This window comes from Podarcis bocagei, assembly GCF_964188305.1.
Source record: "Podarcis bocagei genome assembly, chromosome: 1".
NCBI classification, from domain to species: domain Eukaryota; kingdom Metazoa; phylum Chordata; class Lepidosauria; order Squamata; family Lacertidae; genus Podarcis; species Podarcis bocagei.
This window is the reverse complement of record NC_138125.1, coordinates 92,040,463-92,056,681: the sequence shown is the minus strand read 5'-3', so window position 1 is coordinate 92,056,681 and position 16,219 is coordinate 92,040,463. Positions and strand designations below refer to the sequence as shown.

General features: G+C 42.1%; 1 protein-coding gene across 3 annotated transcripts in view; it reads left to right on the top strand.

The window, feature by feature from the left end:
* CNTNAP5 (contactin associated protein family member 5) overlaps positions 1-16,219 on the top strand; it is a 326,754-nt gene that overhangs the window by 136,757 nt on the left and 173,778 nt on the right. For all 3 annotated transcript variants that reach the window (XR_014008811.1, XM_081196914.1, XM_081196913.1), the window contains 2 exons: positions 621-768; positions 12,501-12,704. Coding sequence is in view for 2 of the 3 variants with exons in the window: in XM_081196914.1 (XP_081053040.1) it covers positions 621-768; positions 12,501-12,704 (352 nt within the window). In the remaining variant the exon portion in view is untranslated. The remainder of the gene's footprint in view (positions 1-620; positions 769-12,500; positions 12,705-16,219) is intronic.

The window sequence follows — 16,219 nt, the reverse complement described above, 5'->3', positions numbered from 1 at the left end:
AGCTTGTCAAAATCCTTCTTAAATTGTGGTTCACAGAACTGGAGACAGTACTCCAGGTGACCAAGACAGACTAGAGTGGTACTATTGCTTCCCTTGATCGGGACACTATACTTCTGTTGATGCAGCCTAGAATAGCATTAGCTTATTTTTCTGCTATGTCACACTGTAGGCTCATGTTAACCTTGTGGTATACTGAGATTCCTAAATCCTTTTCACATGTATCAGCATGACTTATTTTTTAGAAACCCATGCTGGGTCTTAGTAATCAAAGCATCCTTTTCTGAGGGCTGACAGGCTGACCATTTAGTTATATATCCTAGGACCTTTCCTGATATCGACTGGTCAGTACTTACTAGTAGGGTCTGTATTGTGGAAGACCCTCCACGAATATTCTCCCCTGGCAGCTACATCACAAGATTTCTTTTTTACCCAGGAATTTTAATCTGCTGTAATTCTTAGTTTTGTTTTTAACATACTCCCTTGGATTTTTTTAAAAAATATATATAATATGATGTTGGCTTGTACATTATCCTGAAATCCCCCAAAGGCGAAGGCTGGTGGATAAATGTTTTAAATAAGGAAAAAAAATCCATAACTTAACCAATTCTATTTCTTTGCAGGTCTTCCAAGGGAACAGCAATGCTGACAGTGTCATGCAGCATAAGTTTCTGCACTCAGTGAAAGCTCGTTTTGTGCGCTTCATTCCTTTGAAATGGAGTCCAAGTGGGAAAATTGGCCTGCGGGTTGAAGTTTTTGGGTGTACATACAGTAAGTATTTCCTATGATTTGGCAGAAATGCCACATTTCTACTGAACTGCTGGGTACCACATTGTAAACTTCCCTCTGTTTACAACCTCTGTTGCTAGACCATTGCACTCACTGCATAGCTACAAACTGAACCTGTCACCAGATGTCTACTCAGTAGGAAACTGTAGTCACTGCCACTCTCTGACAAACAGTGTAATGCCACCCGCGAAACAGCTGCTTGTCTCATTTGCCCTTTTAGCAATGTGCAGAATGGCCTACAATGTTGCGGAATTATAATATATGCAAGCACAACCATTTTTAAAGTTTAATTTCTTCTGCTGCAGATGGGCGAATCAGCCTTAAATTAATTTTTAATAATGGAGAAACATGTGCCTGTGATTGCCTTTTATTATATTCTTGTCATGACTATTTAAAAACACAGCAAAATGCCAGCGTAGCAAGTTGTTACTGAAATAGTTTTAGTCTAGAAAGAAATGTTTTCTTAATAAGCAATCAACTGAAGTTTTATTTGCATAAGCGTATTGTAGAAGCTGGAGCTTTAAGATAGATGCCCACTAAAATGCCAGATGAAGATGAAAGTTTCGAGGGTCCCAAAGACTGGGAAAAACAGAAATACCATTTAGTTAGGAGTGCCCTGAGTTGGGGAAAGGTGGGTAAATATGAAAGTCAAATAATATGAAAGTTTTGTTGTTATTTAGTCGTTTAGTCGTGTCCGACTCTTCGTGACCCCATGGACCAGAGCACGCCAGGCACTTCTGTCTTCCACTGCCTCCCGCAGTTTGGTCAGACTCATGTTTGTAGCTTCGAGAACACCGTCCAACCATCTCATCCTCTGTCGTCCCCTTCTCCTTGTGCCCTCCATCTTTCCCAACATCAGGGTCTTTTCCAGGGAGTCTTCTCTTCTCATGAGGTGGCCAAAGTATTGGAGTCTCAATATGAAAGTTTAACTCTTATCAAATAATGTGAAAGTTTAACTCTTATCTTGTACAGTGGTACCTCGGGTTACATACACTTCAGGTTACATACGCTTCAGGTTACAGACTCCACTAACCCAGAAATAGTACCTCAGGTTAAGAACTTTGCTTCAGGATAAGAACAGAAATCGTGCTCTGGCGGCGCAGCTGCAGCAGGAGGCTCCATTAGCTAAAATGGTACCTCAGGTTAAGAACAGTTTCAGGTTAAGAACGGACCTCCAGAATGAATTAAATACTTAACCTGAGGTACCACTGTATAATTAAAAGGTTCCAAATTGCACTGAGGAGTCTTAATATGTTAACCTGAATGCACATAAAATCCATTCTGCTGAATGTGAGACGGTTGAAGTGGAGTTGGTACATGCAAGGATATTGTGAGCAAGGCTTGTGGAAGTGTCTGCAACCCTCTCCCTCCTCTAAGATCATACATGTTCAACTTGAACGCCTGAATAGAGCCATTGTCGCCAGTGATGAAATAATGTGTGTTTCCCTCTGAATAGCTCAGCACATAGAAATTGTTTCAGTTACCTTTGCTCTGTACTCAGAAGTGACAGCTGAACAAGGGGAAGTGGTACAAACTGCGGGGGGGGGGGGAGTCAGTCACCATCAGCTCTTAAAAACTGGGCCTGGGAGGAAAAACAGCTTCCTGAAGACAATGAAAAATAGGTTATGAAAATGCCTTGGTAGTCTTGAGTTCTTGTCTCCCCCAGGGTCCATTGTTGACAGGCTCTTTGGGAAGGGAAAGACTGCACTGTACCAAGTGTGCATGTGTGGGGTGTAGGGAAGCCAACTTGAACAGTTTTAAAAGAGGATTAGACAAATTCACAGAGGCTATGGCCATCATTGACTACTAGCCATGATGGTTATGCCCTGCCTCCATGGTTAGAGGCAGTAATGTTTCTGAAAACCAGTTTCTTGAAAGCCCCAGGAGGGGAGAGGGCTCTCATGCTTCGACTTTCCTTGCAGGTTTCCTGCAGGCATCAGGTTGGCCACTGTGAGACCAGGATGCTGGACTAGATGTTGATGATTAAGATTAAAATTTGTATACTGCTCTATACCCCCAGGTCTCAGGTCAGTTTACATTGTCCTGATCCAGCTCTTTATATGATCCTTTTATGTCCTGCTTTTTGTGTGAAGAGACTGTGTTGTGCTGAGCAACAGAGAATAATCTGCTTCAACATACTCCTATTGCCTGTTCCCTTTCCTCTTTGCCTTCTTCAAAGGAAGGATTTTTACAAAAGGTCAGTCAGGCTATGCTAAAGGGATAGGTTTTTTTTTTTTTAACTTAGAGGACTAATGATTCTTGATCTCCACATATTCTTTATTGTTGCTTTCAGGGCTAAAATAAGAGGAAAGTCTTGTATCTGACAGCCTAATGTTGTCAAAGAAGAGGAAATAGAAGGGGAAACAAGGGCAGAAGGATTGTGGATGAGCAAATAATATTACTGCAGAGTGCAAATATTTGGTAACATTAGCAGGAGGTGAAACGTTTGAGGAAAGCTTTGCAAAAAACCCCCCAATAATAATAGAAGTAAGTCCTTTGGCCGGAGGCAAGCTGGAAGTACATCTAGAATCTTTCTGTCAGTGTTTCCTGGTAGAACAGGACTAGTGACATATCTAGTGCATTAAAGTGCCTCTCTCTCTTTTTTTTTTAAGGTGACCCGTGGTGTTCCCACCCAAAAAAGTGTCTGATGTTGTCAGAGACTAACAGGATTCTGAAGTGCGTGGTGGGGGCAGGGGACCAGGAGAGTGACCCAAGAGAGAGACCAACAATTTATGGGGTTTGATGCCGCTCGCAAGGCAGGAGCCAGGACAGGGTTGGGGAGAAAGAGTCAGGTCAGTTTGAGATGGAGGAAGACTCTCTAGATGTGGCAGAAGACGAGGCTTTTCAGCCTGCAGATGGGTCAGTACACTCCCCACATCCTCCTCCCTACTGTCCCCTAGAACCAGGAGGAGCTTGAAGCAGGAATAGCAGCAGTGACTTCCGAGCAGGAGAAGTGAGGGAAGGGTATATAAAACATCAGGGGGCAGGTGTCTCCTGTTGCTGCAACTACTCCTCAGGGTTAGACAGGTGTCATACATAATGTCAGGTTTGGGGCAAGTATGGACATGACTGTCAAGGAACAATCAGAGTCTTAGCACGCTCCTGATGCCTTCCTGGCAAGCAGGACTTGCTGTCAACGCAAGTCAGCTGATTGGCACCAACAAGAAGTCTCTGGAATCATCTCTGCAAATGAGTTCCTGATGGTGAACTGCATAGTGCAGCCACTCACTACCTAAAGTGGGCTTGATCTCAGCACCCATAGCTGATCAATGCTAACAAAAAGCAGACTGGGATTGGTGTTTACAAGCCAACAATACAAAAGTTGTTCCCCTCAAGCATCATCTACAAAGGGGGAAAAATTACTTTGGGCACCATTGTGCTGTCAGGTGGCTGACAGCTTTGTTCGCCTATCAAAATAGCCCACAGGGGGGTAGCGGATAGGGTTAGTTGGAAGATATTCCCCACCCCTGCTCTAAAACATGCCCCAAACCTTTTCTATATCTAGATGGCAATTGTGACAAAACTGGACATAACCCTAGTATGGACTGCAGGAACTGTGTGGTCTCTCCCACTAGAGATATTTCAGAGTCTGCTGGCTTTTTCCTTTCTTTAAATCTCAAGTACACAGAAAATGAAAAGTGATGAGCTGGACAAGGGAATAAAAGGGAACCTGATTGTGAATTAATTAGAAGAGCAGTTGGGTGACTGCCAAGCTGTTCCCGTTTGTTTAGGAGCAAAGCCAGGAGAACAGGGCTTTGAGTTAAGTGTCTCATTAGAACACCAAGGGTAAAATCAAAGCATGTGTTTCATTAGATGCACCCTCTCCCGATCATGTCATGTCATGTTGCTTAAAAAGCCCTATATACTTATGCAGTAGACAACCAATCTGAAATGTATTGAAATGTATTGATCAAGATGAACAGTGATCGAAACCACAAGTATTGATCTGACATTTTTGCATGGATGTGTCATCGGAATCTCAAGATCAATATGACCAACACCAAAATTATAATCTTTCCTTCCAAGCTTTCATTTTCTTATTCACTCTCTTCAACCATTGGCAACATCACCACCCACTTTGTTAATCAGGCATGAAGCCTTGCTTGTATCCTTTCTCTCCTTTGCTTCCATATTATGACCATTACCGAATCACATTACTTCTGTTACAAAAATGTAGCTCATCTCTCTGTTCTCTCAGCAAAAACTACCGCCAATGTCCTTTTAGCCTTCTGACATTTTTTCTTCCTAGTCTCCCATGATCTCACCTTGATCTGCTCACACCTCTTTTCAACAGTTCCACGCAAAAATTTTGGACCTCTCCCATTGTTCTGACCACATGACACCCTTTCTTTAAAAATGTACACAGGTTTCCTTTGTCAAACTCTCTGCGGTCTTGCCCCCTTTACTCTCTGCACTTAAACCATATCCCCAACATTATTTGCCTATTACTTTCACCCATCCAACTCTATCAGTTCCCCTAGGGTCTCATGAAACAAACTCTGCCCTTATGCATGAAATTGTTTCTCACAAGCCCTCTGTACAATTGTTCCCCTTATTTCCTTCAAATGCTTCTTCAACGCTTACTTTTTTTCAATGGAGCTTTTGATTACTTGGTTCAAACACTAATCTGCCAGTAAGAGTAAATACATACAGTTGATATCATTATGTGTCTCCATTCCCTCCCTTTCCTGTCTTTTCCTATATTCGTTTTTAGGTTGTAGGCTCCTTGCAACATGAACCTTTCAAATCAGTTATTTGTAAAGTGTCATGTACACAGATGGTGCTGTAATAATAATAATAAGTATTATAATAAGTATAATGCAGTAGTAGTAGCAGTAATAGTAGTAGTATTGCACTATAGTTGTCTTAGAATGGAGCATCTCATCCAGAGTTCAGCTGCTTATCTGAGGGACAGTTGCAAAATTTGCTCATGTTGCTTTCCTTCCTTCCTTCCTTCCTTCCTTCCTTCCTTCCTTCCTTCCTGCCTGCCTGCCTGCAACGCCCTTTGGTGTTATTCCCAACACTCAATTAAGATGAACTAAAGAGAGAGGGGAGCCATATGCACTAGTCTACCCACTCACCGTGGCCCCAATACACTCCTTGTTATTTTGGTTCACAGGGGGGAACCTGCATGCATTCAAGAGGCTTCCCATTTATTGACAGCAGATGGATAATGCGGGCGGAGGGCTGGCCGAACTTTTGGGGTGGGGCCAGCGTGCCTTGCATGCACTCTATTTATTGCTCCATACAATCTTGAATTGCCTGAACAAGGCTATAGATTTTCCAGGGTAACATATCATTTTGTTAGAGTAAAAAGAAAAGAAAAGAAAACCTGGCCAACAAGACTATATACAGAACAAATGCAGAAATCATTTACTCCCTAATCCCAAACAGCAATCTGATCATGATGACAAGACAAACAACCAGAGTTATATCAGAGGACAAGTGGAGACAAATGGCAAGCTGATTGTTTGGGATGCCTGGAGGGAAAACAGGTTATCATTACATTTCAGAAAGGTCTTGTTAGCTTTATCACTGGCAAATTCTGCTGACCAATGGCAGCATTTTTTTTTTTTAATGGGAAGAGATTGATGGCCACACTTCAAATGCTGATTGTATTCTACAACTTACATAGTAGTCTAAAAGCATCAGCACAATCCAGCATAAATTCTGCTAACTGACTAGGAAGAAGTGTATGTAAGGGAGAGAAAGAAAGAGAAGGGGAGGGGAAGAGCATTACAATTCAATGACTGCAGGAAACTCTTTGCTTTCAGAAGTTAGGAAGCCTTGCTTCACCTTGTGCTTTCATATTATGCTTTTGGAGAAAATGATTGTGCAAACCTCCCTTATCCTACCTCTTCTTTTCCTGCACTGATTGTGTCTTTCATGCCATAAGATAAAATTAATGTACTGGAGAGAAATGCTTATGAACTGAAAGGAGTGATAGCTGAAGTCTTCATAGCAGAGTAAGAGAAAATGGATAAAGTAACTATTGGGATCAGCCTGGCTGAACAAGAAACCTATGGCAATACCTTTAGGGATGCCAGAAATCTGAGTGTCCTCTGTGACATTGCAGGGATCCTGGAGTGTGACCTGGAGTGTTCATGAGGTACAGCTACTTTGTGGGGGGATTGACAAAATATCACAGACCATCAATAGTATCAAATTCATGCCTTAGTTGCAGTAGAACTCCTGAGACCTGTGATCATCCCACCATGTTGGCTGCTAATGCTAGGTCTGAAAAGCCTGAGGGGAACTCCCCACTCCACACCCAAAAATCCCCAGCAAGGTCTGAGCATCCTCAGTGGCCACAAAATGTTGAGCTCCAGTTGGAAAATAAAAATTAGGGAAGGGGGACTAGAATGTGCTTATAATATCTGTGAGGAAGACACAGTTGGCTGGCTGTCAACCTGAACAGCAACACTCCTTCTAGGAGGTGAGTATATTCTGACACACACACATATATCTTGCAGGTCACACTTGTTTCTACTTCTGTACACTTTGCCTAAATGTTCCAGTGGCCCTCCCTGCTTTGTCACAATAAATTTCTGATTTCGACTCCCTTAATGGGAGTTGATGCCATTTTTTTCTTTTCAGAAAGTCATCTTTTTAAGCTTTGCTTCATCTCCAAACTGCATGAAGTGTATGGTTTTTGACATGTAAGAAGTTCTTATTATGTTTAAGCAGAAGCCAGTGATTTGTTGTCATGCAAACTGTCACTGATGACTTCTGAATGTCACGAGTGCTAGCTTTGTAGGTGTCATCTGTTTGTTTTGCTTAGGGTTCTTCATTCCCCCGCAGATTTCATGTCAACAGTGGAGCAGAAGTCTGACATAATGTACTCCCCCACCACATGACAATGCTGCTCTACTGAATCCATGTATACAGAAGGATGAGAACATACACAATATGCCGTTGCCAAGTAACAACAAACCATTAAAACTTGTAGTAGAGTTAACCCCACTCCAACTTTGGTTTATAGGAAGCTCTTCTCTGCCTTGTCATTGGGCAGACATTGCATTTCTGCATTTAATTTCCCACTACCCCTTAGTAGGGATGGGCAAATCGGCCAGTTTTGGTTTCTCTCAGGGCTCATCCAGACTGCCTTTTGTGCCACGTTTCTAGGCACAGGTCCAGGATTTAAAGCTGAGTGTCTGAATGTTTTGTGTTTTTTCGTTTTGTCCTGGCACTTTCCCTGGGAAACCCCATATTTTACCACTGAATCAGAGCAAACAGCAATTGGATTTTCTGTGGATTGTCATTTGCTCTGATTCAGCAGTAAAAAATGGGTTTTCCCAGAGAAAGTACTGGGACAAACAACAATGATAACAACAACACTAGGACCCCCATCGTGCAGCCTGGACACTGAGGTCCAGCTCCGATGGCCTTCCCTCACTGCGAGAAGTGAAGCTACAGGGAACCAGACAGAGGGCCTTCTCGGTAGTGGTGCCCACCCTATGGAACACCCTCCCATCAGATGTCAAGGAAATAAACAACTATCTGACTTTTAGAAGACAGCTGAAGGAAGCCTTGTTTAGCCAGCATGGGTAGGCAAGCTAAGGCCCGGGGGCCAGATCTGGCCCAATCGCCTTCTAAATCCGGCCCACGGACAGTCCGGGAATCAGTGTGTTTTTACATGAGTAGAATGTGCCCTTTTATTTAAAATGCATCTCTGGGTTATTTGTGGGGCATAGGAATTAGTTCAATTCCCCCCCCCCAAAAAAAAAAAAATATAGTCCAACCCCCCACAAGGTCTGAGGGACAGTGGACTGGTCCTCTGCTGAAAAAGTTTGCTGACCCCTGCCCTAGTTATATGCAGACATTATTTGGCTGGAAATTTGCAGAAGTGCAAATTTCAATGGGTGGTTGTGTTTTGGTACACATGGTGCAGTTTAGGTAAGCTCACTTTTAAATGTGAATTGATTTTCTCCCGCAGTAAGTCAGGCTGGTGCCATTCACCTTATTTTGAATCAGAATCGGCTCACTAAAACCCTTTTTCTGCCTTAAATGAAAAATGGCAATTCTCACTGGTATGGTGTGCAGGAAAACCACAACTCATTCCTTGCAAGTATCAGGGGGATTATTTTCATTTCCCCTCTCATTTGGAAATAACCAGTCACCATCCGATGGATTTTATTTTATCTTTTTGCTGGAGTGAGGGGGTGGGTAAGCAGAGCGTTAAGAAAAACAAATAGGGAATAGGCACCAGAAGATTGAATGTGATGCAAAAAGCACAAAGATTGTACTGGTTAATATCATAATTGCATCTTAAAAGAGCAAGAAGGCAGTCTGAAAAAAAAGATGTGGATGTATTGTTTCAAAGCAGTAAGAATTTAGATTGTGAGCACCTTTAAAGCACATTCACAGCCCTCATTCCCTCAAAGAATCTGGGACACCATGGTTTAAGCATTGCTGGGAACTGTAACTACTGATCCAGAACTCATTGAGGGAAATAATATGCTTCAAGTGTGTTTTAAGGGTACAGTATTTACACAGTCATAGGCTGGGTGAGACCTGCCATGCAAGGGGAGGATGCATCCTGATTCAGGTGCCACCATGAGTGGGAAATAAAAAAAGGCCAGAATTTGTATCTGAATAGTGCAGGATGACTTTTTAAAGAGATGGTCCTCTTTACATAGGTCGAGGGATGGTCACCATTTGGTCTCTGCTTCAGGCAGCAGAATATACTGATTTGACACTGAACTTGAATGCACAAATATTTCCAAAGACTATGGAATCCCCAAAGATTTGTAGGCTTGACCGTGTAGTATTGAAATTATTTTATTTTAGATGCCTGCTGTGCCTCAGTTCAACCAAATCAGTTAATAGGATCAAGGTTTTGTATCTGTACAAATTCTGAGAAGTTGATGTCAAATATAGCTGCTAAAGGGAGAAGGCTGGGGCATTATGTGACTTGATGTGGCTGTAGCTTTCATTGCAAAGAAATGCTTTTGTGCAGAAGTTCACACAGTTTTGCACATGCCACCGCAAACATCAGAAGAAAAAGTTGGTGGAGACATGGCCTGTCCAATTTGTGCAGTGAGCCACTGTGCATTAACAATTCACCCATGTGAAGATAATGATTTTTAGCATTGTAGAGTATTCAAAGACCTTTGCCAAACATGAGCTCGTGATCTATACATGAGAAAGGCAGGAGAAGTCCACATACTGCAGATTGGGACTGGGAGTGAGAGGTAGCATGTTGCCTAAGGCTATGTATTAAGTTGGTGGACAGGCAAGATTTTAATTTAGGGATTTCTTACTTAAGAACTACAGTGGAACCTTGGTTCTTGAACTTAATCCATTTCCAGAGTCCATTCAACACTCAAAACCATTTGAAAACCAAGGTGCTGCTTCCGATTGGCTGCAGAAACTTCCTGCACTCAATCAGAAGCTGTGTTCGAAAACCAGAACACTTACTTCTGGGTTTTCGGCTTTCAAAAGCCAAAACATCTTAGTGCCAAGGCGTTCGAGAACCAAGGTACGACAGTAATGAAGATACAAGAGCTGGGCTCAGACCATACACTCATCTAGTTCAGCATCCTTTTCTCTCTCTCTTATACTTCCTACAATATTGTATGACATCATAGTCATTGATATCATGGTCTTCCATTACCTTGTCCAATCCCCTTTTAAAGCCATCCAAGTCAGTGGTCATCACTAAGGGCTTTTCCCAATTATATTTTATTGGTCATCACTATGCTTTGTGGTAGCAGATTCTGTAGGTTAAGTATGCAGTACGTGAAGTAGTATTTCCTTTTGTCTAACTGGAATCTTCCAACATGATTCACACACTAATTAGGCTATGCTAGGAGATGTCCCAGCATCCCTAACAGCTCACTTTGTGTAAAGGAAATGTTCTCAAATGTTAACCTAATGATATATGGCTCAGATTAAGATTCATGATATATATGTGGCTCAGGTAATGACCTTTTTTGAAAGGGATGCCTAGAACAATAATAGAATCATCGAGTTGGAAGGGACCCTGGTGTCATGTAGTCCAACATCCTGCATTGCAGGAATCTCAGCTAAAGCATCCATGACAGATGGCCATCCAACCTCTTCTTTAAAATAGCCAAGAAAGGGGAGTCGGTCCACTGTTGATCAGCTGTCAGAAAGTTATTCCTGATGTTTAGCTGGAAACTCCTTTGTTGTAACTTGAAGCCATTGGCTTCAACTTGAAGAGACATATGAACACCATACAATAGTTTAGTGGATTACTGACCCAAGGAAAACATGTCTGGTGCCATCATTGTTGCAATTAGACACCAGGCTAAAATATATTTTTTACTTATTCAGGCGTTTGGTAGTTACGTTAGCCTATACTGTGGTGCTCATCTCATTATGGGGTACAGTAGAACTTGTCATTATTTTTGCTGTTGGGGAAACGTTTTTGGAATTCTGTTATTCTACGTGGCTTAACATTGTATTTTTTTGTATATTTTATCTGTATTTTATTCTGTTGAGTTTCTTTTGAGACCTGTTTTGTATGGGAACTGTAAACCCTGGATGACTGCTGAAGTAAGGTCACTCTTGAAAGCCCGCGACTCTTTAAGGCAGGGAACATAGATATATACAGAGGGGCAAGAACAAAGCTCAGGAAAGGCATTAAGGCGGCAAAACAACAACACAAGCTTCATGTGGAGAATTGCTTAGCCGATAACATAAAACAAGTGTGGCAGGGACTGCAGCACCTAACCAACTATAAGGGCAATACGAGGAACATGGTTAAGGCTGATGACTCGTCGGCAGAGGAGCTGAATATTTTCTTCTCCTGCTATGAGGTTAAAAGATCAGGTATAGTAGCTCCTGCCCTCCAGCCTATAAACTCTCAGCCATTCATTCTTATATGACCATGAAGTGAAAGCTGCGTTGAGGGCGGTGAATCCCAGTATAGCCCCTGGTCCAGATGGGGTGCTGGGGATTGTGGTAAACAACTGTGCCGATCAACTAGCAGGGGTTCTGACAAGGATTTTTAACATCTCTCTGCAAACGGCTTGAACAGGGTGTTTGACAAACCACCTACACCCATGGAAACGTGCCTCTGAGCTTCTCCTCATCAGTCCACCATCAAAATGCATTAGAGAGACAGGTGCTAGAGAGACTTTTCAGAACTGGCCTCAGCTTTGGAACTCTCTCCCAAAATAAGTAAAGGTAAAGGGACCCCTGACCGTTAGGTCCAGCCGTGGACGACTCTGGGGTTGCAGTGCTCATCTTGTTTTACTGGCCAAGGGAGCCGGCGTACAGCTTCCGGGTCATGTGGCCAGCATGACTAAGCTGCTTCTGGCGAACCAGAGCAGCGCACGGAAACGCTATTTACCTTCCAGCCGGAGCGGTACCTGTTTATCTACTTGCACTTTGACGTGCTTTCAAACTGCTAGGTTGGCAGGAGCAGGGACCGAGCAATGGGAGCTCACACTGTCATGGGGATTCGAACCGCCAACCTTCTGTGGGTTTAACCCGCGGCCCTCCCAAAATAAGTACACATGGCCTAATTCTTTTAAATGACTTCGTTTCAAATTACGTTTTGCTACTATAAATGCTGTGAGTCTTTTTTTTTTTTGCAACTGGTTCATTTCATTTGCATTTCAAACATTGATTTAAAGTTTTTAATTACCTTTTGTAAGCTGCCAGGGGAGGGCTTTGCTCTGGACACCTGTACATAAATATTGATCCTTCCTGCTTAATGTTTATTTGCTTTCTTTCCCCTATAGAATCGGATATTGCCGACTTTGATGGGAGGAGCTCCCTCCTTTACAGGTTCAACCAAAAACTGATGAGCACCTTCAAAGATGTTGTTTCCCTGAAGTTCAAGAGCATGCAGGGAGATGGGGTCCTATTTCATGGAGAAGGGCAGCGTGGAGATTATATTACACTGGAGCTGCAGAAAGGGAAGCTCTCTTTGCACATCAACCTGGGTATGTTCAAACATTTTGGCATATTTTTCAGCATGGCGGTTGTTCTTATCATCTTCTTCATCATCCTTTCCTTAAATCTGCCAATGCTAAGGACAGGTTGGTCAAAAAGAGTTGGGAGAAGGAGAGTAATCTATTGACATACATATTATGTTGTTGTTGTTTAAATAATTTGTTAAAATATGGTTCTGAGTTTTGAAGGAGTATGTCCTAAGCACTCTTGCTGTACAGATGGCATATCTATACGTAAGCACCGTGGCAGGTAACATGCTAACTGTCCCAGCCCCCTGAGCTTCAGCACAGAGCCGGTTCTTTACAAGTTATACATCTATTGGCTCCCTACGTGATCTGCACTCTGCAGATGCTATAAAATAATACTACAGCTGCTATTAATTGAGCTTTTGGGTGTGCGGTGTTAGCCTACTGCATTTTGACATCTGTTTATGCCCAGGAACATAACATGCATGTTAACTACCTAGAACTAACATTTGCAAATTACCTGCAATGTTCTGGCCATCAGTTATTTCTGATATCTTCAAGACGTTCTCATCAATCTATGTGCTATGTTCGAATCAAATTCCTTGGCTGAAGTTCTTTGCCTGATTGTGTAGTTGGCATCCCATGGAAATCAGTAAGATGAGCAGTATGTTAACGTAATACTCTGAAATAAGTATCCCTATTCACTTAGGGATGGGGGCGGGATTTGAGGGTGGTATGCTATGCAATCTGGAACTAAGCTGCCGAGTCCATACTTCCTGAAGCAATGTGTGGGTTGGCATGCTCCAGAATTTATACCCCTTCAGAATATGAATGATGTGATCTGCTCTTTATTATTTCTGTTAACTTTACAATTTCCCAGCTGCTAGGCGCAACCAAAAAGCACAGTGACTTTAGTGCAGTTCAGTGGTCCAAGAAGCAACTGCATGTCATTCTAATTGATAAGTATGGAAGTATTGCACTGGCTGCCAGAAGTGACCTGACCCAACTCAGTATCTTAGTCCTTGTGTGTAAAGCTCTAAATAGCTCTAGACACACCAACCTAAGAAACTACTTTTTTTCAATATTAAACATCTTGGGTCTTGTGACGGTTGGTGGCACTGCTGCTGTGTAATGTCCATTTGGAGTTGACCCATGATAGAGCCTTCTGGGTGATGGTAAAACATTAATGTTTACCTAGGCATAAAATGACAGATATGTGCTGTCCCTTGACATTTTCAGCTGTCAGGAGTATGTGATTTTTAAGATGCTTTTAATTGTCTCTGAATATTTTAAATAAGTTTGTGTGGCTTTTTAATTGCATTTTATCATGTTTGTGTTTGCTGCTCCTGGGAGCCTTTGGATACAAAAGTTGGATACAAATTTACTAAATAATGCCTATGGGGGGAAAGATGGCTGCGGCCATCTACTAAGTCAAAGCATGCAAGGATGTATCGTTACTTCCTAGACCATTTTAGGAGCAATTTTCAACCTGCTTTCTAGCTGCTGTAAGCATGGAAACCACAAACCGAAAGATAAATACAAAATAAAAAGCAGCCCTAGGACCACTGTATGGAATTGTAAGCAGTTTTTAAAATGAAATTCTGTATGTGTTTGTTTAAATCACACATTAAGTTGCAAATGGGGAATTAACAGGTTTTCAGAGGGCTGTGTGTGAAATAGACATGAGCAAATTAAGGCAGTTCTACCCCTCGCTAGGTTTTCTCCGAAATAAGTGTGCATAGGACTTCAGCCTTGGAAGAACAGATAACAAGTGCATGACAAGTAGTTTCTGGGAAAATCCAGCACACAGTTGAGGATTGCGAGATCTCTTTTATTCAGTGTGACATGGAGCACAGTCCTAAAACATGTTTATTCAACAGTTCCATGAGATTGAATCCTGCTGCGCAAAGACAGCAACCTTAAATGTGCTTAACTATGTGCTGGATTACCTATTTAGAGGTGTTTTCTTTCAGTCCTGCTGCCTGAATGACATTAATCTGGAGGCAGACACAGATTTCATTTGACTCCACTTAGCTGTGCCTTCTCCATAGGTACCTGGCTGATTCCTTCCCTATTCGCTGCTTCTTAACCTACACGTGGTATGCTTTCTCTTTGATGCAGGTTGATTTGCTTAGATTGTATCATTGCAAATCTCCTTAGCTGCTTTTATACATGGTCTGCTTCAGCGTGTGTTCATTACAGAAAATCAATAAAAATTGGCTTGTTAGCCTGTCAGCTTGTTAGGAAATATGATTTCTTTAAGGCTTTGATCATTTGATTCATTTTGAGATTGTTCTGCAAACAGCAGAGGCACAGGGAAACTAGTATTTTAGAAAGGCAATAATGATTTATGTGACATTCTGGGGGCAATAGCAGTATTATTTATTCAATAGGATCAGTTTTCCCTCTCTAAAATTTGCAGTGGAACCTCATTCTAGCCTTGCCTTTAGAAATCCCAAAGATTTCAATAAAAAGTATGCATGCCACAGTCAATTGATTAACAATGTAATTTCTCCACCACCTCAGTGTGCTAGACATATATAGAGAATCATGTCTCGGGACTAGGTGGTGCCAAGGATTTAAGGAGGTAATAGTAGCGTTGTCTTTTTTTTTTTTTAGTTTTGCTCAAACTTGTTGAGCTTTTTTGCCAAAATCACCCCCCCCCCAAAAAAAAAAAATGTTTCTGAGCTATTTTGAAGGTAAATCAGCAAGAACGACACTGCTGACTTGGGCTGCCATACATTCAGATATTCCCAGACATTTTGCCGAATTTAGGTAATAGATGACAGGAAGGCATTTCTCCCAAATGATGTCATACTTCCAAGGACATCAAATGGAATATGCCACACCCGTTCCTGGTGTGGCAGAAATGCAATGCTAGCTTTGCAGCAGAAGGGGCACTGTTGCTTACTGGGAAGGACAAGGGAGACCAAAAAGCAACCATTTTTGGTGTGTCCAATATGTTCACAACTGTGCATGCTCACATCGTGACAAACTCGATGTGACCCAAAAACATCACCAAAAGGGGCAGAACGGGGAAGTGGATGGAACGGGGTGTTTGCAGGCTTTTTCAAAGATGTTTCAGATATACACAATTTCACTTAAACGCACAGTGCCTTGGAACATAACCCCCTGTGTAAATTGGGAGTTGCCTGTATAGAGCATTCCTCCTGCTACAGATGTGGTTACATAGCCATAATTGGTGATTCCTTGTGCTTGGCATTCATCCAGTTCTATTTGTTATATATTCTTAGAGTCAGGTTTTGGCAACTCTTATTTATTCTCATTAATTAGCTATCAGATTAATCTGTTAAGAGGCAAATAGTTAATGAACTAAAGCCACTAACAGCTGGTAAACTTGCTTCTGTTCCCTGCTCTTTAAAACAGACAAGTTTGCAAGGATTCAATTGTGTTGCCTACCAAAGCTTTTTCCTTCCCTCCCTCCTTTTGGTTAGAAGATGATTCTTTTCTCAGATGATCATTTCAGGGCTGAGGTTGTGCTCCTGCCCATCTGTCCACTTCAAGGATTCATTTCACAG